The sequence below is a fragment of the Cibotium barometz genome, chromosome 26, assembly GCF_041138505.1.
Source record: "Cibotium barometz isolate CiBa-2024 chromosome 26, ASM4113850v1, whole genome shotgun sequence".
NCBI lineage: Eukaryota > Viridiplantae > Streptophyta > Polypodiopsida > Cyatheales > Cibotiaceae > Cibotium > Cibotium barometz.
The window spans coordinates 24889589-24916927 of NC_141071.1; the positions used below are offsets into that span (position 1 = coordinate 24889589).

Below are 27339 nucleotides of genomic sequence, written 5' to 3' on the forward strand. Positions count from 1 at the left end.
TGGATGTACACTTGTCTCATGCAGTACGATGTGCTATTGGTCAGATTCGCACATCCTCATACCAGCTTGAGATTGAGATTGGCCGATATAGAGGTATACCAACTGAGGCCAGGATATGTCGAGTATGCCATGGGGAGCCAGAGACATAGCTGCATTATATATGCCATTGTATTGCATACTATGAGATACGTGGTCGTTTCCACTGTTTATTCAGAGAGGGTTTGGACCACTTTCTAGAGTCATAGGGTACCAGGACTAGAGGTGTTTGGGATTGTTCTTGCTTGAGCTGCGGAGATATAGAGATAGCCTGCTTAGGCGCACAGAGAGCCAGACTCAGAGGCACATTACAGACTTCTTTAGTCCAGCCATCACTGTGCCAGATGGACCACAGCAGCAGCAGGACATGGATACCGCCCACACCAGCGGTACACTGATTGATCGTGCGATTGAGCTTGGGTGGTCCAGACGCCCACGACTACGGAGGAGGGCATCCTGAGGTTGCAGCGGCGGATTCGGATTATTCTTGCGAGACATGCGGGACACCCAGTCAGGGTGCTGACCACAAAGGATATTGAGGAGATCCGCCAGCGTCCGATGCGGCACATATTCTGAGATGGAGGCACCTTAGTGTACCCCCCCGTCCCACATGATATTGTATCCCCTCACTGTACTCCACTCACCTCCATAGCGGACTCCCCCCCCCTCACTATATTCACACCCTGTAAGGGTTTCTGTTTACCTTCCAGTTCCAGTTTCATTTTCTAGGTGCCAGTAGTATCATCTTTATTTTTCATTTTCTGGTTTTTTATCCAGACATTGTATCAGATCCACCATGATGTAACTTTTTGGTCTCATAGGTCATTATGGCCTTTTGAAGACGTTAATATAACATTTCATTTCATTTCATTTTCTCAAGTACCCCCAAGGCAGCAGCTAGATTATAGCTCGAGGGCATGCAGCCTTCGGGGTACTTGTGCACACACAATTTCAAGAGCCGCGCACCAAATTGTGGCTATTTGATACACTTGTCACACCGACCCTCCTGTACGGAGCTCCAATTTGAGGGCCCAGCATACATCGCAGATCTCAGAGAGGGACAGATGAGGGATGGAGGCATAAGGAGAGACCACTGATTATGATGATTGCCCGCATGATTCGGAGCAAATCATTGGTACCACATGAGATTGTTCGGGCTGAGTTGGGTGCCACACCAGTAGTGACCCAAGCCCTATTCCAAGCAGTTACCTTTTTACAACAGCTATGGGAGCTCCCTCAGCAGAGGTACTCCCGATTGGCATTGACCTCATCCATACAGTTGGCAGAGGATGGAGATATTCATTGCTGGTATGCTCAGATGAGATCATGGTTTGACCTACATGGTTTGCGGATAGAGGCACTCCCACCCTTTCAGTACAGCTTGGATTGTCCATTTCTGGATCTCACCCGCTCAGAGCAGAACCGCATGATTAGGATGGATATCATCAGAGTGGAGACAGTGAGGACATGGACTAGTCCCCTTCAGCCCTTAGGCATGAAAATGGCTCATTACAAGAGCCATTTTCTGCACCTCTCACCAAATGGTTTTATCACTCGCCCGGCGTACATGGATGTACACATATCACATGGGATACGTTGTGCCATTGGACAGATCCGGACCTCATCACACCAGCTACGGATTGAGAGAGGGCAATATGTGCATTAGATCTCGGATGACCGCATTTGTCAGCTATGCTACTAGGAGGCAGAGACAGAGGAGCGCTACATTTGCCGATGTACAGTCTATTATGAGATCCAAGGTAGATATCATTGCCTCTTCCAAGAGGGTTTTGGGCCGTTACGCAGGGTCAAGAGTTTGAGGATCAGAGATACCTGGGATTGTTCCTACTTGAGCTCAAGAGATACAGAGAGACCCTCTTGGCAGACAGGAGACCGAACCATGATGTACCTAGACACAGGATACTAACAGACTTCTTCAGCACCAGCACCAACACCAACACCAGCAGCCCAGCCCACACACCTCCTCATACCTCCTCCATCGGGCCATCAAAACACTAGCCACGCTCCCAAGGAGTCACCATTGATAGAGCAGTTGTCTTATGGCATGCTCGTCGGCCACGCCCACCAGGATCCCGACCACGGCATCCTCACCACCGCCAGATCAAAGCCATTATTGCTCGGCATTGGATCTGACCAGAGTCCCATTACAGTTCCAAGCTGCCACCTTCATCGTGTAGTCCCGGAGATCCCGCGCCCCTATTTAGGGGTGGGGCGCCTCTCCTTAATGATGACTCTCCCATCTCGGTATACTACCCACTTCCCTTCCTTACAAGTTGCCATGACCTTCTCCATTGAGGTTTTCTTGTGTGCCACCTATGAGAAATGAAAATGGAATGAAATGAAATGATATGATATATTAACGTCTCTAAGAGGCCATGATGTCCTATGAGACCAAAACTGAGAGTACATCTGAAGTTGGTGTCTCATCAACGACAACAACCAAATGAAACTGAGAAGTACAATAAACTGACTGTCTTTCAGTTATAAGAACTGTAAGTAAGACTCCTAGATGATACTGAGTAGAAAATACTAGAAAATGTATATCAAGTAGATCCATGTATGCTGATCAGTTGAAGTGTTGCCCTCTCCTCGGATCAAATATCTTTGCCATGGGGCTGTCTAGAATGGAGAGGTCGTAGAAGCGAGGTACGCGCCGTGGGAGGCTTCCGGGACGAGATATCGTCTTCTATATGGAGACACACCACAGCTCGGAGAGGTACTGCCTCATCTCGTCAGATACCGGTGGGACTCGGGTTACCGCAAGCATACCCACAAGATAGCAGGAATATGGGGGTCAAGGGTAGCAGCAATCCTATTTAGGCCGCACCTTCAGGCTATGATCAGCATAGTCATGCCGGATGAGGATGCCAGATACATGTGGGTTAGGCTACAACATACACCCACCAGATACATACATGTGGTGGTTTGCTACTTTGCACCAGATACTTCGCGATATGCTATACAAGATAGCCAAGACAGCATAACCATTCAAGCAAAAGAGAGGAAGGAGTACCCTTATGCATCATTGTCTAATGAGATCTCAGCCATATTGGGACTAGGTGAAGTTCTCCTCATTGGAGACTTCAACGCTAGGACCAAGAGTGAGCAGTCTCGGTTATATAGCTTTACTAGATATGGGAGGCACCTCCTATAGTTGGGTTATCAGCATGGTCTCATTATTTATCATGGGATGGCAGTGGCCCCTATCCGAGGGTTTCACAAGTTTTCCATATAGTGGAGGATTGAGCACAGTGGATTATAATATGGGACCCCCCGAGCTTGCTTCACTCATCTCCGACTTCACCATCCCCACATGCCCTCTCGGAGCCAACCACACCTACCTCTCGTTCTCCATTGCTTGTACACCACCTAGCCCAACGCCACCCCCACCTACCTCCCACAATAACAAAATCCACTTCACACATTACAAAAACATATATGCCAACAACATTGATCGTGGTTTCACATATATGAACCTATCAATTCCCCTTGCCACCCGCACCTCCCAACTCACCATACATTCTATGGCCATAGCCAGCTTTCAATACACCCCCCGCTCAAATGCTAAGCCTTGGACAAGTACCATGCCCCCACGGGCCCACCATCTCGCCCCTCGACTGGAGTTACCATGCCTCGTGCACCGCACTTCGCAGAGCCAAAAGACCTCAACCTCCTCGACCTCAAGCACCCCAAGCTCACCGACCCCAGATTGATGAGATTCTCCAACGATGTGGCATGCCCTTACCATAGCCACATCTGCCATCACGAGACTTAGTCATGTTTCAGTTTTTAGTTTTCATGTTCTTTTTAAGTTTTTCTACGGCACACAATATCCATGGTATCATTGTACAACTCATAGTCTCATAGGCCCTTTGTGCCTTTTCATAGATGTTAATATATCTTTCTTTCTCTCCTTCCAGGTATGCCCCTCCACAGGTAGGCAGTGGATGTGGAAAGCCTCTATAGAGTCATAGATGTGAAGGACCCACTTGAATCCCCTCATTTTATATCAGTGTAGCATCATAATAATGGGACTTACAGGGCTGTTGTTTCTTCTCTCAACTCTAGTTGGGGTTTTCTTTTGTATCATGTGATTTGTCACTTCATGGACACATTGTAACACTTTTGGTCTCATAGACCCTTTGGTCTTCTGTAGACATTATCATGGTCTTTCCCACCACCACACGACTCTCTCCTGCGGGCTCAGCTTTACTACATTGGGTAACATGATGCAACACCCTATGGAGGATATTTTAGGGTGATGTGAGAGCTTGACACTCTTTAAATTGCAATCAGCTTTGGCATTTAGCTCTTGTTCCTTTCTTTTATTTTTAGTACCCATGATGATGTATTCCATGGACATGATGCAATCTTTTGGTCTCACATGTCATTTTGGCCTTTTGTAGACGTTAATATAAACTTTCTTTCTTCTTCTTTCTTTGTTTCTTTCTTTTGGTCACCCCCTCATGCAAGCAAGCATCTCCTCCTCTTAGCCCCCTACTCCTCTTTGCCATCTCCTCTATACATCACATTGCTCCTCAATTGAGAAGCCACTGTTCACACTCCACGCGAACTACTGCTGCTGCTGCCCCCTACACACTGCTATCAGTACCCCTGTAGCTGTGTACCACTGCCCTCCAGTCTGCAGCCTGCCCAGCCTACATGCTGTTTCCAGCATACACTTGGTTTCGGTGCACCCCTCCTCCAGCCCAGGTACCACTTCTGTTCCTCTCCCCACGTTCACAACCTACACACGCTTCGAGCATCATCCACCCCGCCCGCCGCCGGGTCGTGTTCTTGCCGCATCGTCCCGCCCACAAAGAAAACAGAACAACACTCATCCATTGGATGTCAAACCGACCCCCTAGCCCCGCGCGAACAGAAGAATGGCTCACTTCTCAAAATGGAATGCACACCTGGACAGACTCTTGAAAAAAGTGGGAATCCCAGTACAGAGGAGAGACTAGGGAATCTGGAGGGGTGCGGGGGTCTGGATGAGTCGTCCTACTCAGGCCTTGCCTAGGTAGGATCCCTACAGTTGTCAGGAAGGACGAGGAAGCATAGTACATTGTCACCAACCTAGACATTTCCAATGTGAATTGGATTCCACGACACACCCAAATATTCATGGGTCTACAAGCTTCGGGAATGGGGGATTATCTAGTACAAAGAATCAGGTGCCCAAAAGTTGGTCAAGGTGCCTGAACCAGTTCCTTGAATAGAGAGATGGTCATTTCAACCCAGTTCTCGTGTGGGCAATAGGCCTCGCAAGTCCTCAAGTATTTGTGGAAGGATTTAGCGTGGGTGTCCACAGTTTTTCATTAATGATGGCCAAATTATAAACCGGGCACCTCGTGAGTAAAGCATTTCACATGTTTATGGCTGAGTTTTGGTATTTGGGCACCCAAGACATGGCAAGGAAGGGGTTGTAGACTTCATGGATGGGCACCTTACAAGTGTTGGGAGTAACACTTAACAAATATTGGTATGGATCTCCAAGGTTTGAACCATACTTATTTCATAGTTCCAAACTCATACACGTATGTCGTATGGTTGCCGTATGAAAAAACTATGCCTACAGGTGACAAGTTTTGGCATTTTCTCACTCCACACTCCCTAGTCCCTACTTATGTAACATGTTACATGATACATTATTGATCATACATGTATGATGTAAACAAGTTACAGTAATATAAATATAAAGTCCGGAGTTTGGATTCTGGCTCTACATTATTTATGTTTTTTCTAATCCCAAAATCTTTGTAGTTTCAAGTTTCTTTGGTTTTTTGTGTCATATGTAGCATGTTTTTCCTTAAATTTAGGGTGTCGTATGGTATCCAACGTATGGAATTTCTTGGGGGTGTGAACCGTACTTTTTTCGTGCTTCCACACCGGTATGCGTTTGCCGTATGGTTGCTGTATGGAAAAACTATGGGTTATACGGGAGTAAAGCATTTCACATGTTTATGGCTGAGTTTTGGTATTTCGTCGCCCAAGACATGGCAAGGAAGGGGTTGTAGACTTCATGGATGGGCACCTTACAAGTGTTGGACTTCACAAATATTGGTATGGATGACCAAGGTTCAAAAATAACAAAAAAAGGGGCCATATTTTATCAAATTACCACCTTCTTCTTACTTTTGCGCACTTTCCCACAGCTACCAAGGCACGTATGAGGTTATACGGGTTTAAGGACACCACTATACGGATCTGTACGGACATGTGCAGAACTACCGTACAATCAACCAAGAAGTCATTAGAATTGAAATCGGCTAGTTCCGGGCACTTTTTGTTCTCGCCAAGTGAAATTTCTGCTGATTTTTGGATTCCCAACTGCCTAGACAGATTTGGAAGCTGTTGGTTGCCCGCCTTTATACAGGCTCAGGTTATGTAATATTTCCATTATGGCTATTATTTGGCATTTTCACGATCAAATGTATTTGCAAATATTGATTTTTATGTGATTGGGAACCCCTGTATTTCTATATGTCATTGGCAAAGGTCTTTGGGGAAGAATCACGCACAAGATATTGGCCAAGATTGATGGAATCATTTGTATACAGATATTGTGATGTTTTCATGTCGTATGTGGATAATCTGGCAAGAACCCTGGTGATCAGGTGAGCACCCAAAGCTTGTCAAGGTGAAATACTCCTTGATGATAAAGATGTCCAAGGGGGGGTCAGCCCATTCTAGCCCAATGCCGTGTCACCAGTGCAAATTTATATACAGCTTTCTTGTGGATGTGATCAATGACCAAGTGGTTTATGAGCATGTTTATTTTAATATGGTGTAAATGCATGTGTTTAATTGCATTAATAGTCGAGTGTTTTAAACCCCCTGCTTCCGTTACATCCATTATGTCTTCCAAGGGACAGGTTTGTACACATTGTAGCTTGCATATGTTCAGCCTACATCACAGGAATTGGCATATCATCACAACCTTTGGCAGGTACTTCCTTGACATGGGAGTTACCCAGGGGCTCATTATATATCACAGGATAGACAAAGGGCCCTTATTTGGCTGTTACAGTTTCTTTCCACATGGTGGAGACTCTAGCACAGTGGATTATTTGATTAAAATTCCGGCTTTGGCAACTCACATCCAGGACTTCAGCACCCCACCTCCCCCTACTGATTATTCCTCTTTCCTTCCCCATATCTGGCTCTTTCCCTAGCACACCGCCCTCCGCACAGTCTTTCACCACACAGATCCACTCTCATCACGATCTAGATGATACGTATCACCAACATCTATCAGAAACTCTCTGAGCTTGACCCCTCCGTCCCGCTCGTTACACTCACATTCCAGCTTACCACCATCTAGCATAACTCCACAAAAAACTTCTTCCCATACACATACCGCCCCTTTGTGGATCCGGGCCTCAAAACAGTTGGAATGATGATGAGTGTCAGGGCACCCACCTTCGCCTCCTACAAGAGCAAGCAACCGAACGAATCATGAAGTGCAACTGATTTTCCAACGCCGTAGTCCACGCAACAAGCAAGTCTTTCTGGTCAGATGAGAGAAACTCTTTTTGAGCGCGGACAGTAAACAGGCCTGGTGCAAGCTTTTGGAGCACTAACCACCCACACCCATCAGTAATCCTCTCGTCTGACACACATACTTTTTTTTTAGTAAAACCAGTTGAAATTGCATTATATCATAAATGTACAAAAGGGTTTGACATCAAGAGGATGTCTGAACCCTAGAACTTAAAAACAGCAGTAAAAAAGATCTGTGCAAGATCAGGGCAGTGCTCAAGAAAAGAGCCTATGCCCTATCCATCAGAAACAGTAAAAGAAAAGCTGAACACAAGAAACATCCAAATCTTCCTCATGCACGGCATCATATAAGGACTGCCGCAACGAGGCTCGGAAGAACTCATAAGGGTGCTGAAGGGGTGAATTCAGATATGCATGATTTCGCTGTAGCCAGAGGGTCCATAAGGCCCAGTATCTGATCCAATGGAAGAAAAGAGAATATTGTGACAAAGAAGCTGATAACGTGCCAAACATCCAGAAAAACTTGCAGAACCTGTGTGCAGGAAATCTGAGAGATAAAAAATAGGAGATCTTGTCCAGAAGGTCTCTGGAATATGAACAAGACCACAATAAATGCGGAACACTCTCAGTAGTATTATGACATCTTGGACAAAGAGGAGAGGCAATCCTTCTTTGAGCCAATTTCACTCCCACTGGAAAAATACCGACAATGCATCTCCAGAGAAAGAGTCTCTGTTTCAATGGCATTTTCAACTTCCATATCAATGTCAATTTTGCTTTCCACCAAGCTAAAGACTTATCCAGATGCCAAAGAGAATTAGCATGCTGAGCAATCCATGGAGGAGGTAATATCAATCGATAAGCCTGTATAGAAGTCAATAGATGCAAAGATTGAGAGGATAATCTTGAACTTGAAGACTGAAGATGCCAATCTTGAAGCCTGTCTCTTACATCCAATGTTGGAATCGGAATGAAAGGGAGTAAGAGATCTGCAATAGCTTTCCATATAGATCTATGATGCATCCCAAGATTGTATTGTTGGCATGCTGCCGGAAAAGAAAGAATTTGCCCTCTAGTATCCACTACGTCGTCAATGAACCGGATGCCCAATTTCATAAGATTGTAAGCTCTGATTGGTTGTTGTACAGCAAGGGGAGAGTAAAATACAGCACTCCAATGTATGCTTTCCATTCGAAGCGAGGAAGCTATAGAAGCAGGATGGGGAGACCATTTGATGCGAGAGAGCACTTTCTTCCAATCCTGAATCAAGGAAGTAGAAAATGGACAACCAGGGATTTTACCTTGAAATTTGCCAAGTACTACTTCCGATGGATCAACCAACCAACGACCATAAGCATTTGTGCGCATCCGACCACACAAAAATGCCAACATGATAGACCAAGGCTGCTCTTGTTGAAAAAAGGTTTTGAGCATAGTGATCTTTCTTGCCAGCACATGAAATTTGATGTTTATAATATTCAAACCACCATGCATTTTTGGCGAACAAAGCAGGTCCATTTTGAGCAACCTTAAAGCTTTTTTATGAAGCTTAGTTTTCCAAAAAATCTCCATGGCTTGAGACATAAAAGAAGAAAGATCTAGAGATGACCAATGTAAGAGAGGAAGGTAGAATTGGACATAAGCCAGAACAATGGACTGAACAATTCGAAGCCGTACATGTAATGGCCAAGTGGAGATCTTCCAATATTCTAATTTGTCCTTAATTTTGTTTAGCACCCAAGATATTTGTTGCTTATTTCTAATTTTCCAGCCAATGGGATAGCCCAAGTGTCTTACTATACTTTCCGGATAAATAATCTGGCCGGGCCACAGGATAGCATGCCAGTCACAATGCTTAAGAGGTAAGAGTTTTGATTTCTGAAAATTAATTTTTAAACCAACTGCCAACCCAAAATCTGAAAGAGTATCCATCAATAGACGAAGCTCCAAAGGACTGTTCTTTGGCATGAAGAATGAATCATCTGCATAAGCCTGTGCAATGAAAGGCCGTGAACCAGAAATTTGAAGCCCCTCTAACTGTCTAGTATCAACCAGATGATCCATGTAAAGAAGCAAAGGATGCGAAGCAATAACATAGAACAGAGCACTGAGAGGGCATCCCTGCCGAACTGATCGTTCTAGAGTCCAAGACTCAGACAAATGTTTCCCTATAAAGCATTGAGCAGTGGAATCTGAGTAAAGCCAATATATAACATTAACTAGCTTTGGCCCAAAACCAAGTTTAGACATGATTTGAGAAACATAATCCCACTGCACCGTATCAAATGCCTTTGCCACATCCACCTGCATGACCAAGACATCTTGAGCAAAGTATTTTGCATATTCCATTGCAATGAGAGTATTGGAGATATTATCATGTATATGCCTTCTTGGAACAAAACCATATTGCTTGGGATGAAGTCCATCATGAAGGATATCCTTTATCCGGTGTACCAACATTTTAGCAATAAGTTTATATATAACAGGCATCAAAGTGATAGGCCTCCAATCATCCATTGTCTCACACAGAGGTTTTTTGGGTAGACCATGCTCCAAGCTGAGGGAAGATGTTGATGCTGCCAGGCTACATTAACAAGCTTCAAGATTGGACCCTTCAATTCAGCCCAGAAGGCTACAAAAAATTCAACCGTCAAACCATCCCAACCTGGGGATTTATGTTTACCCAAATGCTTGAGGGCTTCATCCAATTCTGTATCTGAAAAGGACATTTCTAGCATTGAAGCTTTTTGAAAAGAAACAATAGGAGAAACAAGCTCAATAAATCTGCTCCGAGCCAATGCAGCCTGAGATGTAGAAGAAGATGGTAGAGAAAAAAGAAGCCGAAAATGATCCAGACATTGTTTTTCTAGCTGTGATAAAGTCTGGGTCCAAAGACCATCCGGTTTCCTGACTCTCATGATAGATTGACTTTGTCTGTACGTGTGTAAGTTTCGAAAGAAAGATTTCGAGGAGCAGCCCTTATCTAGCATAGGTTTAACTCTAGCCCTTGTCTGCCATTTGGAAAGCTTGCGTTTATCATTAGCATCAATTATGGAAGAAGCACAAGACAATGAATTCTGTTCAGAAGCAGAAAGAGACCTTTGATGGCTAATCTGTACCAAGGACTGCTTGTATGATTTTGCCCACTGGATATGCTGTCTGGTTTCTGCCCATGTACCATCTTCCATATTCCTTAATGACATTTTGAATACGATGTACAAAAGAGTTCCAAGCAAAATCCAGATCCTCCTGAGCATGAGATAACAATGGCTTACAAGCCAATCTGATCATTTGCTGGAATTTTTCATGAGAAAGATATAATTGATTAACCTGCAAATGTCTGACTAAAGAGAGCTGAATATCATCCAGAGGCATACCAAAAGAAAGGTTGAGCCAGAGTGGAGTGTGATCAGATAGTTGTTGAGAATAATCAGTCCACATTTGACATGTATAATCATCATATTGCTGAGCATGAATAAGATACCATCTATCAAGCCTGGCCCAATATTCTGTAAAAGCATTATGATGATATGTGAATCCCAAAACCGAAGGGTGAGTTGCTGTCCATAAATCTGCAGTATGAAGAGAAGAAGTCATATGTTCCCATCGCTGAATTTCAGAGGGAAGCATATGGGATTTATGTGTGGTATTGTCCTTGCAGTGAGGAGAATTATTAAAATCACCACAAAGTAGAGCATTTGAAGACCAAGGATATTGGTTTATGGAGTCCCACAATTGAGCTCTGGAAGCTGAAATTTGAGAGGCATACAAGGAGCCTATTTCAAAAATCTCTCCATTGATCATGCATTGGATAATCATCCATCGGCCACAAAGATCATTATATGCTACACAGGGCTGCAGATCATGCCTGGCTAAAATGCACAGCCCAGAGAATTGTCCAGATCCTGCATAAAATATATCATAGCTTGAAAAGAACCCATGCTGGCCAGCAAAAGAATGCTGATTATGCTCTTGCAGACACACAACATCTGGATGAGTATTATTTATATAATGCCATAGGAGCCTCCATTTATGCTGATTGCAGAGGCCCTGTATATTATAAGAAAAACATTTAAGAGAAGTACGCATGAAAATATGTACAAGAGATGAGCAGTCCTCAAAGAGAAAGGGAGGCATCAAGCCTCTGCCATTGCCACAGGGTCTTGCTGACCCTCAAAATCCAATTCCCTGACTAAATCATCTTCTTCACAAAGTGGAATACCCTTCTTAACTGCATTGACCCATGCCTTTGAGATGGGGCTGTCCGAAGAGGTAGAAGGTTGACCAAGAGATGGAGCAGAAGCATCCCAATTGCAAGATTGGAGAGGTCTTTGTTTGAGAGGCACCGTCTTCTTTGCATTCTGCCAACCCTCGTGAGAAGATGAAATATTTTCCACTAGCTTGCTTTTTCCTTTATCCTTGTTTTGGGCTAAATTGGCTTGGTTCCCTGTATGAACTGAAGGCTTTGCTCCTTTAGCTTCAGTCTTTTCCACATAAGTCTTTTGACCTCCTTTATTAGATGGCGGAGGAATGGCAGCTGGAGGAGGCGGATGAAGGATTGAGGAACACTCAGAAGCTAGATGCCCGAACTTGTGACAAGAGAAACAAGCTCCAGCAAAAATGCCCCACTTCAAAGTGAAATATTTCTTTCCCAAATTAACACCCTCAATCTCAACTGCAATAGAAGAGGGGGTTGGTCTATCAGTATCCCATAAGATGCAAAAACGATTTTTGTTACCTGTGGGACGAGGGGGCCAGATCACTTGTCCCAATGTCATCGCTAAGCCTGGAAGCTCTGTTCTCATGTAATCTGGGAAATCAACGACTTCAACCCATACAGGGCAGTGATGTTTAATGAGATTCTGATAATCCTTATTAGGAGACCAAGGCATGATGTGCACCATTTGACGACCAAAAAATAAAGGGGACATTTCCAGCATCTTTTGTTTTGTCAATGCATCCAAGAGATGAACTTCATAAAATCCTCTGGAGGCAAAATAGACTCCTTCTACATAGCATCCACCTAGGAGAGAATTCACCCATTGTCCCACATCATTAGCCGAGGGTATTTTACCTAGAAAAAAGATGATGACTGCAGTTTGAGAGAGCTTCTTCAGAGGATGCACAAGAGAAGGCAACTTCATCTTGTAAGTGAGTTCCGGAGCAGGTAGTATCCATTCTCTTCTACTTTGTTGAAAATCCTCATTCAACATGTCAAACACATAGGAAGCATCTTCAGTTGAAGGAGCTATGGGGGGCAAAGATTCCCTTGATTGTCTTTTAGGTTCAGGAGAAAGAGCTCTCTTGACATAATACTTGCTTGTTTCTGCCATCGAGACTATTCGATTTAGCAGGAAGACACGGATCAGAAAAAAAGGGGGATAGCGCTATTGGAGTACAATCTTACAAGGAGGGGAAAAACAGAGACCTGTAGCGACTTACACAGAAGGGAAAAAAGTGACCTGTAGCGAGGCACAGACACACACGCACACACTCCTATACACGCACACAGGTCGCGGAAGAGAGGAAGAAGAGCAGATTGGCGATGAGAAAAAAGTGCATCTGGGAACCCTCAGAAGGTCGCGTAGATTACTGCAAGGCCGACACAGTCCAGGAATGAAGCCCGATACAGACCAGGGACAAGCACCTCACCACACGTGCTCACCCAAAAGGGGCGAGCAGGACGAGGGAGCAGGCGAGCAGGTCGACGGAGCAGGAGAGCAGGTCTTCGGCGGCCGAGGAGCGCTCTCTCCACCAACTCGTCTGACACACATACACACAATATCTCTACCCCGTACCCAACCAACTACCCCTTTGTTCCACCACCCCCTCGCCCTACCTCATCAACCCTAGTCGCTGTTTCTAATGTCCCTACAGCCATGCACAAAATCTGAAACGAGCATGCCTAGGATCATGAGGGATTACAGGCAAAGCATATGGCACATGCATGTAACACCCTTGCCCCTCTCTTCGCATGTCACATGTTCAAGAGCGCTCTATATTACAGTTTCCCAACTTCTTGGTCCACCAACACCATCAACCCCATCCTCAAAGGCGGGGACCCATCATATCCTGGCAATTACAAAACTATCATGATTGGCCACCCACTAGCCAAGCTTTATAGATCGGTGCTAGAGTGAGTGCTTAGACCCAATGCGGAGATGCAAGGATATCATAGTTGTCAAGTACAATACCGTACGATTCATGCGATACAATACCATATGAGAAAATACGGTATGATATAAAAAAAACTCTTATCGTACGATAAAATACGGCGTTTTAAAAAAAAAACTTATAAACTTAGGTATTTCCAATTTCGAGATATGGAGTATTTTTAAAAGGAGGGAAGCATCATAGTACAAAGGAAGCTCAAACAGCCATAGACAAGCAGAAACAAGACCATTACCCCCCCCCCCCCCCCCCCCCAAGAAAAAGGAAAAAAATTTCTTGAAAAAATCCGTATGAGCCCGTATCATAGTACGAAGGAAGCTCAAACAGCCATAGACCATTACCCCCCCCCCCCAAGAAAAAGGAAAAAAAAATTCTTGAAAAAACCCGTATGAGCCCGTACGGTATCGCATCATACAGTATTCCGTACGGTGTTGCGTTGCATGCCTTACGGAAACAACTATGAAGGATATAGGGCCACAAGGAAGGCCACTGTCCAGAGGATGCACATCTGTCGCATTTTCACAATGATTGTGAGACAGAAATGAAATGAAATGAAATGTTATATTAACGTCTTCAAAAGGCCATTTTCACAGAGAGAGAGAGACCTTATATCATGCGGTGTGATGAAGATCCACTGAGACCCATGTGCAACTGCGAAGTCCACAACTGTGTCCAAACTTATTTTCCGGCTTACTGCATCCTGTTAAAGTAGGTTTTAACAGAATAAATTGGTCAAATTCATACAAATGAACATATGGGCTGATCTTCCCAATAACCTTTAAGTTTCTCGTTTCAAAAATACCATGAAAACGTCAAACTCATCCATTGCCCGAAATGGCGCCTCTGTCATTTCTTGCAAAGCTAGCGCAAAACACAGAGTTGAGAAAGACCTCTCTCCACCTGAATCGAGAGCATACATGAAATAAGTGCCCAAGTTGTGCTTCAGTTAACCATTAATCCAGCCATATGTAAAGCTGCATCATTAAAAAATGGACTACTAGAGGAGAAAGGGGGGCACCACCAGATAACCCACGAGTGTCTTTCACCATGTTGTTGGAAGCATCCTGAGGCATTTGAACCTGTAACACATAGCTCAAGAGTCAAAAGACTCGTGTTGTGAGTAAAAGCCATGGAAAACTAAACAGCCAAAAACAGGCTGAACATTAGCGCACATGTGCACAGTCCGCTTATAGACAGCTCCTACAAATGAAAGCTTCTTATTTAGCTCTATATGAACAGCCTCGAAGGAGGTTTGCAATCACAGATCTTACAAACAACAAACAAAAGCTTTCAGCTTAACTCCATGTGAACAGCCTCCATATATGCATTGTCTGTCCTTAGGTGTAAGGGTGGAGACAATACAACATGCTCAACCAAAGAAAAGGAGAATCCTCTTGGTTACTCCTTGGGGAGCTGCTGGCAACAGGTACCACAGCGGAGCTGCTGAAGCCACCGACCTTGGCTACTTGCAGGTAGCTTGGAGCTGCTAGTAATATTTCTCACTGATCTATGCTTCATGGAAGAACAGATTAGGCACTGCTGAAGCAATGTAGCTGAGGACGTGAAGCTTGACCTAGGGCTTCTGGCCAAACAACAGATAATACTGATAACATGCAGGACAAGCTGCATGGCAGACAGTGGGGCTGCTGGTGGCGATCAGTAGACTAATGCTACAACATCCCCCAAGGTTTATATGTGACGTGTAGTAAGTACTAACCATATATAAGCTTTGCTAGTTCCAGCAGCAAGTCTATCAAATGCATATGAAGGGGGAACAATGAAATGACTGGATCGAAGGCAGCCTGTCCAGGTTGGACGTGATTCCCCTCTTTCAAGTCCATTGTGGTGGGCCTTTTCACGAGTTCACGTCTGTAAATCAGCATGGTATTGACCCCTTTAGCAAATATGTGCACCTTGTTTGTGAATGCAACTCCCAACTGGACAACTTTTTCCCAATAAAGCATTGCCAGCATGATTCATTGAAATGTGGCCCAGACACTTGTGAATCGGGCCCAAGTAAAACCTGGCAAATCGAGGTCTTTGACGATATCAGCAAATGCTACATGCTTTTTACATATCATCCACAAAAAAAAAAACCCAGTAGCTTTGCCATCTTCTGTTAAAAGATCTCCACACAAAAAACTCAAATATCTTAAAAGTATTTTAGTTTCTTTGTACTACACTGTTGCTAGGAATGCAAACAAACCTGTATTGCCAGCGTCTCTTCAACAAAGTCAACTTGAATCTTCCCGCTCATACCTTTTTTTTGTAGATGGCCATTAAACCTTTGTAATTACACAGAAGAAAGGATTAACTTGAATATTGCAAAAGCAAAACAGCTTTGATTTTTCAGCTACATAAGGAATGCTTCGCCAATGCAGGCAAGCTAGGACACTTACTGCCAAGTAAGCTGTTTCTTCAAATACGAGGAGTTCCTATGAAACTTTTCAAGTCTTCGATCTAGGGCTTGTTCTACCATCTGGCAAAATATGTTTAGACTGTCAAATCCCTGTGTTTAAGCATTGATAGCCTCAAGAGTATTATGTCAAAAGCAACAAAGGATATATACCGACGGAAAGTTCATGTTACTTCCCAAACTTAACAAAAGCTAAAGTGCGATCTTGTCGCCATGAGAGTCTACTCACAAAGCTTCAAATCGTCAACTCCATCATGCATAGCATAGGTTATGTGCTATGGCATCGCCACTCATGGCATCAGCACCCAAGAATAGACACAGGATGCATAAAGACCATAGGTAAAAGAATTAGAGAAGGGAAAACAGAAATAAAGATGGAAGTGGGACTTTGAGGGGGCTGAAATGTGAAATGCCATGTCAGCAGCAGGGATGAGCCGAGTAAGGGAGATGGGAGCAGGAGAAGACAGAAAATGGAAAGGAATGCAGAGAAAAGAAAATGCAAGAAGAAAGAAACAAAAGGAGGGGGAAGGAGATGGGAGGGATGGTAAAACTATGGAAGCAAGCTGCTTGACCTAAACTGAACCAGAAATCTAGGGTGCAAAGGAAAAACAGCAGGTGCTGAGGAAACAAGGACAAATAAGGCTACACCAATTAGAGCACTTCGAAAAAACTAACATCAAACCAAAGATGAAAGGAAAAGATAAAATAAATGCCATACGCTAAGCTTTCTTCTGTAAGCGTTGTACTGACTTTGCTTCTTTTCTACCCGCCGTTGTAGCCTGTTGACCCTGTTCCTTATTTCATCTGCGGACTCTTCATGCCTGTCATCAAGAAAGCTCACCACTTCAGCACCATACAGAAAGAGATAGGACTTTAACACCCACTTTGTAATTTTATGTAAGTCATTTCTGTCAAGAGCAAGGTGGTGAAACAGCATGTATTAGAAAATCATACCATATGGCATGAAGCTTAAAATAAGAAAGAAAATTCTGAGTAGCTCCAGATTGTGGGGTAAGCTGTAAGTGCATCAAATCCACGACGGAAAGATGTCAAATAAGAATTTCTCAAACATTGCTAAGGTTGGAGTTCAATTTAGCCTTAGCATGTTAACAAGACATGGCTTGGCTCCCTGAGTTTGTGAATTGTGGTGAATACAATAGTCTGCCTCACCCATGGGCACAACTCCAAGAACAACAAGTGCTCCAAGCCAAACCACTACATGTACATTGAAGGGTGCTTTCCTACAGATCTGGCGAGTGCATAAGTAAGGTGTACATACAAGATACAAGCATGTATCATCCGGTCATGAATCTCAGCAATAAGTTTCTGTGAATCAAGGAGACCCCACGGAGCAGCAGTAGCATCTCAATTTTGCATTGTGGCCAACTCTCTTCACCTGGAATGTCTGCTTTTGGGCCAAGGGCAAGTGACTATCACTGAAATACATCATCTACACGAACTCCATTATGTGTGGCCTTGGATCTAGCATGAGAAAAGTCTCTAAAAGATGCATCCTGAAAAGGCCATCTCTATCCCTCTTCTTGGTATACTCTATATTCTAGGGTCAGGCTGAAGAGTGGTCCCCCTGGGAGTCATCAATCTCTCTGGGAGCCGCTTCACATCAATAAGGATACATAGAAGGCGTATAAGTATCTTAGAGGAGGTCACATACCTTCCTTCTTCGCGACGAAGCCTCACTTTAAGGTGTTCCATCTCAATCCTTAGTTGTTCAGAGCTCTTTTGAGGAACATCAAGGCTGTCAAGCTCTTCCTTGTGGCATATTTCAGATGCTTTTGCTACAGTTTCCTAAGGTAACACAGAGGTTGCTGTAATTACATCAATGTAGAATAAATGCAAAGTATAAATTCAAGAAAAACAAAAGATAGGAGAGTCTACAACATGGTAAGCTAATAATAAATAGGAAAGCTGGAGAAGCACCTCAAATTTCCTTTTCTGTCTCTCATTTTCTGCTTCTTGATTTCGAATATCATGCATGACTTTGTCTTGCATAATACCTTTGTAGTGTGCTTCAGCCTAGTAACACTCGTACACAGTTCGAGATCATTAGCTTGATTGAGAAATCCATGATTATCAACATAATAGCATGTGTGCTGCCATATTAGGTACAAGAAGAAATCAACAAACACTGCTGCTGAAAAACACTCCTATAAAAAAACACTTCGAAATGTGGTGCTAGGCACCCATTATCTTGTACTCAAACACTATATTGGAATAAAGTGTTCCGTAGGGGGGGGGGGTGCGTCGTCAGCCCATTCCAGCCCTAGCATGGTGTACTATGCTTATTGGTTGTGCGAATTGGTTAAGAGTTGTCTGGTGTTATTCTCATTAATAGTTCTTTAACCACAAGATTAGGGCTCTCTAATTCGCCGCATTACAGTTTCACAGGTGGGCTGATGCCATAGTTGTTCACGTACGGTCGTACGATACGGTACGGTATGATATCGTATGGGGATTTACCGTACCATAAGAAATTTTGGAATATGATACGATGAAGTACAATTTAAAAAAAAAACACGCAAATTTATGGATTACCAATTTGAAAAGATAGAGAGCATCTGTAACCAATAACTGTTTGTCAATGGATTATTTTATATAAGTTAAAGTTTTAAAGAGGAGTGTATGTGTATCTGTATTCAAAAGCAAAAGTTAAGAAAGGCATTCAATTATGGGTGGGTGAGTAATTGTCTGGTTCTACCGATTCCAGTGGTTGGGTGGTGGCTAACCCATGGGCCGGATGTGGTTAGGCTGGAATCACTGGAGTTTTAATAATTAAATTGAAATAATAGGAATACGCTTAGAATTCGAGTAGTTAAATAAAAAAACCTAAAGAATTTTTCAAATGAGTAGATCAATGGCTATGCCTAACTTCGGTTAAGAAAAAAGCGTTGATTTCCTCAAATGATTAGATCAACGGCTGTGCCTGATTTCGGTTAAAAAAAAAGCGTTGATTTCTTCAAGCTAAGTCAGTGATAGTTTTCCTTCTATCTGGTTTAATCAGGTGAAGGATAGTTTAGTCTCTTGACTCCATTAGAAAACTCGTTAAGACAATCAAAAAGATGGAATCGTCCCCGTTTTTCAGACAAGGAAAATTTTCCCGGTTTCGGTTTCGGAATGACCATCAGTTTGGTCCCGTCTCTGGAAATTCGAGGGCGAGGCCCCGAGTGGGAAACCCTGCCCCACGCAAGAGGAAGCTACTTCGGCTGCTAGCAACTGGGAATCCGGTGCACGGAGGGGACAGAGGGGTCTCACACCCTGTGACTTACTTTAACTATCGTAACTTGAACATAACTGAAATTTATTGTAGGAATCCACCAATCCAGCCTAACCCCAACCGGCCCATGGGTTAGCGAACCGCCTAACCACTGTATTGGTGGGATCCCTCTTTATACAAATTTGGTTGTGTTTGTCCCGAGTACCAGGGCAAAGAGTTCCCAGGCCCCCTAGCCAGAACTCATGCAAAAATATCAATTAGACACACAATTTACGCACCCAATATGAGAGCAATGGGAGCTTGAGCTTGAGAGGCTAGAGCTATGAACGTTTGAGCTTGAGAGCTTGAAACTTGTGACGGAGAGAAGGTTGGAGGAGAGCTTTTTAAAGGGAGGCCAAAGAGTCCAAGGCACCCCACCCAAGGCCAAGGGCCAAGGCCCAACTATTGGAAGACGGTCTGCGAAGACACAAAGAGAGAGAGGCTTGAGGAGAAGCCTTTTCTTCTTGTTGCCCTAACTAAGGAAGGTGCCTCACCTCAACCCTCCAAATACAGAGCAGTGATCACAAGGATAGAGAACATATCCTTGGCATCCACACCAAAACTCAACATCCATAGATCCTTGGTTGCTGAGCCTAAAAGGTCACCAAAAGCAAGCAAGCCCCACAACAGTCAAAAAAAAGGGGGGGGGAAAGGGGGGGGGGGCCAAAAAAAAAGGTCCGTACGGAATCGTACCATACGACAATGTCATACGAAAGCAACTATGGCTGACGCGTGTACTCTTGAGAGCAGATGTTGAAGAGTACAATGTATCAACAAAGTGATCATGCTTTCAGTGAAATTATTTGCCTTTCAGTAAAATACATGTTTTTGAAGTAAGCTACATGTACACATTGTACATGCTCGTTTACATCTATGCTTGGGAGGGGGGGGGGGGGGGGGGGGGGGGGGGGGGGGCCAAAAAAAACAGTCCGTATGGAATCGTGAGATATCGTACTGTACCCTACAACAGTGTCGTACGAAAGCAACTATGGCTGATGCGTGTACTCTTGAGAGCGGATGTTGAAGAGTACAATGTATCAACAAAGTGATCATGCTTTTAGTGAAATGATTTGCCTCTACATGTTTTTGAAGTAAGCTACATGTACATATTGTACATGCTTGTTTACATGTATGCTGGTATGTGTCAATCTAACCTACGACCTTGTGGTAATTCTTTCGCACAGACCGCTACTCCTTTTTTTATTACACATGCGGACATGCTTGAGATATATAATAAACACAGGGGTGGCCATTTCATGCAGATTTGTGAGACTTACATTGAGGCCTTTTGCAATTTCTTCTTCAATTGCTACAAGTTCATTCTCTCTTGCCTGCAATGCCTCAATGTCATCCTTTGCTGCCTCTGTTGTGCAGTTTTGACAAAAGAGCTGCTTACTCTCACAAAACCGAAAGGCTTTGACTGAGCACATGAAACTGCATATTTGACTGGTTTTATAAAACTTACCATGTAATGAATCTATCTCAGACCGTGTAGAAGACATATTCTCTTGTGTTTTTGACCGCCTGATCTTCAACTTCTCCAAGGTATCCTCCTTAGACTGTATTTCTGACTTCAACTTCTGTTACACAAGACCACAATTAGATAATAATCACGAGCGATTCTCCATTCTCCATGCCCACAGCGTGTTATAATGCAAATCAATGGTCAGATCTCAAACAAAGGGATAGTCCCAAGCCGCTCTTTGCATACCAAAATCTCTTGCTCAAGCTCATCAACATTCGGATCTTGACCCAGGTTGGCATCTGCATCCACAGCATTTCTCAGGTCCCTTAGCTTCAACTCCTGCCTTGATATGTGCATCTGCAAATCTCTTTTTCTTCTCTGTGGCAAGAACAAGCTTATATATCCATGTCATAGTTTCCAAATCAGTTACTACACAGAATGAGAGCTCAAATATACCTTGTGATTCTGTGACTCCTCCCTTAAGTTCTGCAATGACACTTCAATGGCACGCTTTTGCCTCTCTCTTGACCCAATGTCTTCTCTCATGCTGGACATGTCCTTTTCAACATATCGGATCACGTCCTCTACAGCAGCACAAAGGCGTCCTGATCTAAGCCTCGAATCTGGTGGCAGTGTTGTTTGGGTATTTCCCCTTGTGAACCTGAATCAAGCAAACAACTTTCAAGTAAACTAAAGACGAAGACGAATTTGCTAATGCATAGACAACATCTTCCCTTGATAAGCCACCAACCCATTACCCAACTAGAGCTAATCTGACCATACAAAAATATGACACAGCCATCAGAGAAGCCCTTTGGCAACTCTATAACCACGATAGACAACCACAATAAAGATACACTTGGGCATTCTACAACCAGGGGGACAACCACATACACTCCCAATAAGTTTAAATCACCATTTTCTTTCTTCCTGAGGTGGGCAATCGAGAAAAGCAGAAAATCAATTTATCATTAGCTTTGAGGATTTCAACCTGTTCCTAAATCTGACAGGTGTGCCCGTGCATGTAAACATACATGAGTGCGAGTCTGTGAGTACACATACACAAACGTGCATGTTGGAAACTAAAAGTCTGTCTAGTAGATAGTGAGGGTACCATATGTCGAACTCGGCAATCTTCAATAATTCTAAGGGTTCCCAAAACACAAACAAGATGACTGTTTGGTGTCGCAATCACTATCGATAGTTGCCACAATTTGAAAAGTGTCAAGCATGACAAGGTTACACAGCCATGTCAAGACCTCATCCAATGATGGGTGTGGGGAATATGAACTCATAGATTGACATAAGATCAAAAATGGCCTGAAGAAATGTGTCCCTTGGTGTGCCATCACCTACCTGTTGATCTTCAGTGCTTAGCTCTAGGCCTCTGATGCACTGTGCATGTCATCCACAAGCATCTAGCCGCAGTTGACTGTCTGGAGGTCACAATGGAAACTCCATGTCGCTGGGATCTCTCTATGCATGCTCTAATCTAGTTAGGATATTTTCTTCCAAGGCCTATGAGACCCAAATCAAAACTTCAAAGGTCAGTCCATCTAACAGACTCGGAAGATAAAAAGTAGAGATGACCACACTGAAAGGTGGCTGAGGGTGTGCAGATCTGTCCATGTAGTTTCTGATATAAATTTTTCTTTCTGCCAAAAAAAAAAATTTCTATTAAGTAAGAAAGAACAAGTACAAAACTCATTGCTGAAAGACCGAGATCCTCATCATAGAGTGTAAGATAGCCGCAGCCAAACAGGAGCACGGTGATGCCATGTAAGTGAAAGTGCACTGGGAGTCCATGAGAAGATCCCATGATCCCACTCTCATGAAGATAGTGTGCTTTGCTTGCCCTCACCTGGACGGCCCCCAAATACGAACCCAAGTAGCCATAAGAGTATGAATGATATCTCCCCAAATAGTACAGATGCACTGGGTGTCATAAATCTGAATGCCCTCAAATCACCTCTGTGCATCTGGCTTTCCAAATCTGCCAACACGCTGTAATGCTGGCGATAATCTCCCAAGCAGTGTCAACCCTCCCCAAGAGTAGTGTGTAGTGAGACAGACGAATATCCTGGAGCATGCACTTCAGGGCCAACCCTCTGTCAATCATAATGGTAATGTTATGGTCCCTATCCTCAAAGAAAATCTGTGGTCAAGACTGAGCAAGCCAGGCAATAGAGCCTCAATTAATGTAGATAGCGCCTCTCGTCAATCTGCCTATAAGCATAGCTTGAATGGAGGCTCCCATACTGTCACAAGCCCCTCTCCGTGCCTGTGCGCCTTCTCGTTCCTTCCCGCCATTCACTACGCCCCCTCCTCTCTGACTGCCCATCATCCAGCTTGCTGCTCACTTCTCCTTGCCTGCCATTCACCCTCCTCCCCTCCTCTCTATGCACTTCTCCTCCTGCCCGCCATCCCCTTCATTGCTGCGCATTCCTCCTCCTGCCCGCCATCCCCTTCATTGCTGCGCATTCCTCCTCCTGCCTGCCATTCACCTCACCCTGGCCATCATCCTGCCCACCATCAGGCCTTTCTTCACCGCCATTGCTCCTGCCCTACTTCCCGCCATCTCTACTTCCCGCCATTGCTACTGTCTCTGCCATCTCCTGCTCTTTTTGCCCTCCCCTCCGCCTCCCTTCTCTCTTCACTGTCCTTCCTCCACCGCGCTCAAGAACGGAATATTCTTTTAACAGGTTTCAAGTTGTCCTTTCATCCCAAATAGCATCCTGGCTAATCAATCCCCTCCGGCCGGGCAAACCATCCATTTTTCACAAGACAACACTCGTTGGAAAAATCTTTGGCTCTCACCCCACCTATATCCAAGCCCACGACTGAGCACTAGCAGCATTGCCTTCCGACTCCACACTCCACTTTAAAGATGTGAGGCTACTTGGGAGAGCATTCTTCCAAGTAGACTTTGATGCAAAGGAGGCAGCCTCAGAAGTGCTCAAGGGCAATCCCTTCCCTTTGGGCCAAAGGAAGATTTTCTTCCTACCGTACACTAACTAGTTCGACCCTACTGAAGAAGACCGGAACCGTTACCCTATCACGCTCAGATTCCCAATTCTTTCACATGCTTCATGGCCACTATTGGAGGCCATTGGGGCAGCCTTTGGGCTACTCCTACAAGTGCCCACCACCCCAAGTTCTCCCAGTCCTGCTGCCAAGGCAGTCATTACTACGCCTTATGCTGTTCCCAAGGTTATGGTGTTGGCTCCTGACAATGAGCCCTTTGAGGATTTTGTGCTGCTTCTGGGACCTAATGGCCCCTTGAAGCAACGTATGGAGACATCAGGCAGACCTGACCAGTGCCGAAACTGTCACCAGGTGGGACACTTTGCATGACGGGATTGCTCTAGGGCTAGGGGTCGTAGGAGGCGGCACCATAGTCATATGAAACAGGAAACAGAACAAGAACGACAAGGCTATCGGAAACGGAAATGACTTAATCTTGGAAATGAAAACAGATAAGAAACGGCTTCTTTGAAACAACATAGTTATATTTTGTATGCAACCTTAAGAGTTTCATCAAGAAACAGCACAAAGGAAACGAGAAACGGGTGACATTGGAAACGGACTTTCCGATCCAATAGGCCCCGAAACGGAGTTTCCTTGTGACTATGAGCGGCACAAACACGCTCCCCAAGCAACACACCCTATTGCTCCACCTTGGCCAACCTTCCGCCAGGAGTGGCGGGTCATCTCTCACGCAAGTGGGAACGCTGGGGCACAAGATGAGGCCCTTCCCAAAGAGAATGTACACAGTGATGATGTATTGGGTCAGAGTGATAAGTTTGCAAAGTCATCCTCACAAAAGGTTGTTGCATCAAGGCAGAATGACTATGTTGAGTCATCCTTGCTTGGGATGGACAATACGCAAGATGCACTTGGTATGGATACATGGGACATGTTGCCATCTTATGAGGCCTTGTAGGATGTGCAACACGATTTATGTCATGGTGTCACACAAAACATCCATGCATTGTGCATGTATCCATAGACTATGCAGAGTCCAAGTCAGAGTGAACATGCTAACATTGGACTCTGCTCCAAGGATTAACCCCTTTTACAACATTACGAGAGGCGAGCCCAAACTCTGGCCAAGCGTTTGCTTGAGTCCGGAATCAAAACACTCTCTTTACCATGAGGTTTATCTCATGGAATGTGCAGGGTCTATGGAGGCTTCCCGCGCGCAATAGGAAGCGCCTTGTTAAGGATCAACTCCACCCTGCCATTACATGTGGATGTGTTGCTTCTGCACAAGCACAAATTGGATATGTTCCACTGTGGTAAAACTCGTAAGATCCTCTCTGGAAACACTTTTTGGTCCGGTGGACAAGGGACCAAAGGTGGGGTATACATTTCAAGGTCAACATCACTTTTGCCTCGTGTTATTGGCGATGGTGTTATCATACCTGCTAGGGTGCATTGGATTATGGTTATGCAAGAGAGATTGAAGTTGGGTATCTTGAATATCTATACACCTAATGTACGGGGACAAAGGGTGGCCCTCTTGTGCATCATGCATATATACCAACGTTCTGACCAAAGCTAGCGTCGATATTTAAGTCGGTAACACGTCGTTGCCAAGAGATTTGGAGGCTTTGTGGTCATCCTGACCCCCAAGAGAGGCTTCTTTTGGCCCTGGAGAGGACTAGCCACTTATCGTTATGTTGCCTTAGCCAAGAAGGAAGAGGCTCTAGACAAGGAGCGAACTATCAGACACAAGTTGGCTGCGCTTCATAGGGAACACTAGAAGCATCCTACGTCCTCTTGGATCCCAGATCTTTTGTCCAATATTAAAGGTGAGTTACAAGTAGCCGTGGATAGGCGGGTTGAGTTTGCATTTCATGCTAATCAACCATTTTGGACAACCGTTTTTCTTAGCACATGGACCTATGCACAATAGGGACATTTGGAGATGCTTGCAATATTCTTTAGAAGAATTTCATACCATAGTAACATAAAAACGTGTTTTGCCCTCTCGAAACGGCATGAAACGTTTCTGGCACGAAAGATTTCGAAATAGAACAAAATCTGGCCATCGAAATGGTGTTTCGCCCAAATGTAAAGTGAGCTTTAAAAAATGGATGGAAGTTTTTTTTTTTTGCAAATGTGATTTATGCCATCGTTTTCGCCCCGTTTGCTACCCATTTACCACTTCACGCATCCCACGCTTCTACCCGGCTGCAGCCCATTGCTCCGCCTCAGTCGTCCTCTTCGCTCCTTCAATTCTTCTCCTCCACGCCGCCTCTTCCCTTCCCTTGTTTCTCTCTTCTCCTCCACGGTCCACCCCTCCTTTTCCCTCCTCCTCTTTCCACCTCCTCTTTCTCTCTTTTGCTTGCCTTCCAACTTTCTCTCCTTTTCTTCTCACCTCCTTCCCTATTCTCCTCTTCCCTTCCAACTTGTTTCTTTCCTTCTCCTTTTCTTGCCCAAATTTTGAAAAATACCAAAAAACCTACTCCCAAAATCATGAATTTCATATTCAGGAGTCCCAAAAAATGCACCTTCATCTTTCTGTTGGCTATGTCATAAATTTGGTATGTGTATATGAGAAGTGTCATTTCGAAACCTTTGCATTTCGTCCAAAACATATGAAACGAAACGAAACGAAACCTTCGAAACGACGAAACGGTCAAAACGTTTCATGTTACTATGTTTCATACTGATCCAAATAAGGTGCCTCAGATTTTTATCAGACCATGCTCCCGGCAGAGGCCCACTCTTTGGACAGAGATATTGCACAATAGATAGTTGGGAGCGCATGCCTAGGCTTACAGATGATATGTGTGCCTCTTTTGATGCCCCCTTTTCGTATGATAAGCTAAGACGTGCTTTGCACGCCCTTTCGAAAGGCAAATGCCTAGGGGATGATGGCCGCTCTCCATCCTTCGTGCAGTTTTGGGATTACATTGGTGATGATGTTACTGCTACTCTACAGGAGATGTGGTGTATTGGTATGATGCCCCCTTTTATCACAGAGGGTCTCATCCACCTTGTCCCGAAAAGTGGGGACAATACCAATATTAGATAGTGGAGGCCCATTAGTCTGCTTGGTTCTGCTTACAAAATCTTAGCGAAGGCAATAAATATGAGACTTTATCCTGTTCTTCAGAGAGTTATTCATGATAAACACAATGGTTTCCTCCAAGGAAGGAGTATTTTTTATAATATCTTTTCTTTTTGGGAAGCTGTGGAGTGGTGGGCTAAATCTAGTCAACAACCCCTTGCCATTCTTTTGTTTGACTTTGAAAAAGCTTATGATAGAGTGGATTGGGACTTCTTGGCAAGCGCGATGGCACGGATGGGTTTCTCCTAAGAGTGGATCAACGGGGTCTCATGCATGTATAGGAAGACCCACACCACAATTTCAGCCTACGGGGGGCGTGGTGAGCGCTTTCAGATCTCCCGCTCCATGAGAGAGGGATGCCCCTTAGCTCCACT

At 44.3% G+C, this 27339-nt stretch overlaps 1 protein-coding gene across 5 annotated transcripts in view; it reads right to left on the reverse strand.

Moving 5' to 3' along the window:
* The window catches only part of LOC147623806 (structural maintenance of chromosomes protein 6B-like), a 184794-nt gene that overhangs the window by 50915 nt on the left and 106540 nt on the right, over positions 1 to 27339 (reverse strand). For 4 of the 5 annotated variants that reach the window (XM_086820430.1, XM_086820427.1, XM_086820428.1 and 1 more), the window contains exons 16-27: positions 21343 to 21547; positions 21133 to 21264; positions 20887 to 21001; positions 20699 to 20784; positions 18089 to 18184; positions 17823 to 17956; positions 16869 to 16971; positions 16134 to 16213; positions 15941 to 16019; positions 14756 to 14813; positions 14537 to 14634; positions 14340 to 14434 (exon numbers count right to left, since the gene is read on the reverse strand). In XM_086820430.1, coding sequence (XP_086676556.1) covers positions 14340 to 14434; positions 14537 to 14634; positions 14756 to 14813; positions 15941 to 16019; positions 16134 to 16213; positions 16869 to 16971; positions 17823 to 17956; positions 18089 to 18184; positions 20699 to 20784; positions 20887 to 21001; positions 21133 to 21264; positions 21343 to 21547 — 1281 coding nt within the window. Of the gene's footprint in view, positions 1 to 14339; positions 14435 to 14536; positions 14635 to 14755; positions 14814 to 15940; positions 16020 to 16133; positions 16214 to 16868; positions 16972 to 17104; positions 17167 to 17822; positions 17957 to 18088; positions 18185 to 20698; positions 20785 to 20886; positions 21002 to 21132; positions 21265 to 21342; positions 21548 to 27339 lie in introns of all 5 variants that reach the window. The other variant, XM_086820431.1, reaches the window with a different exon arrangement.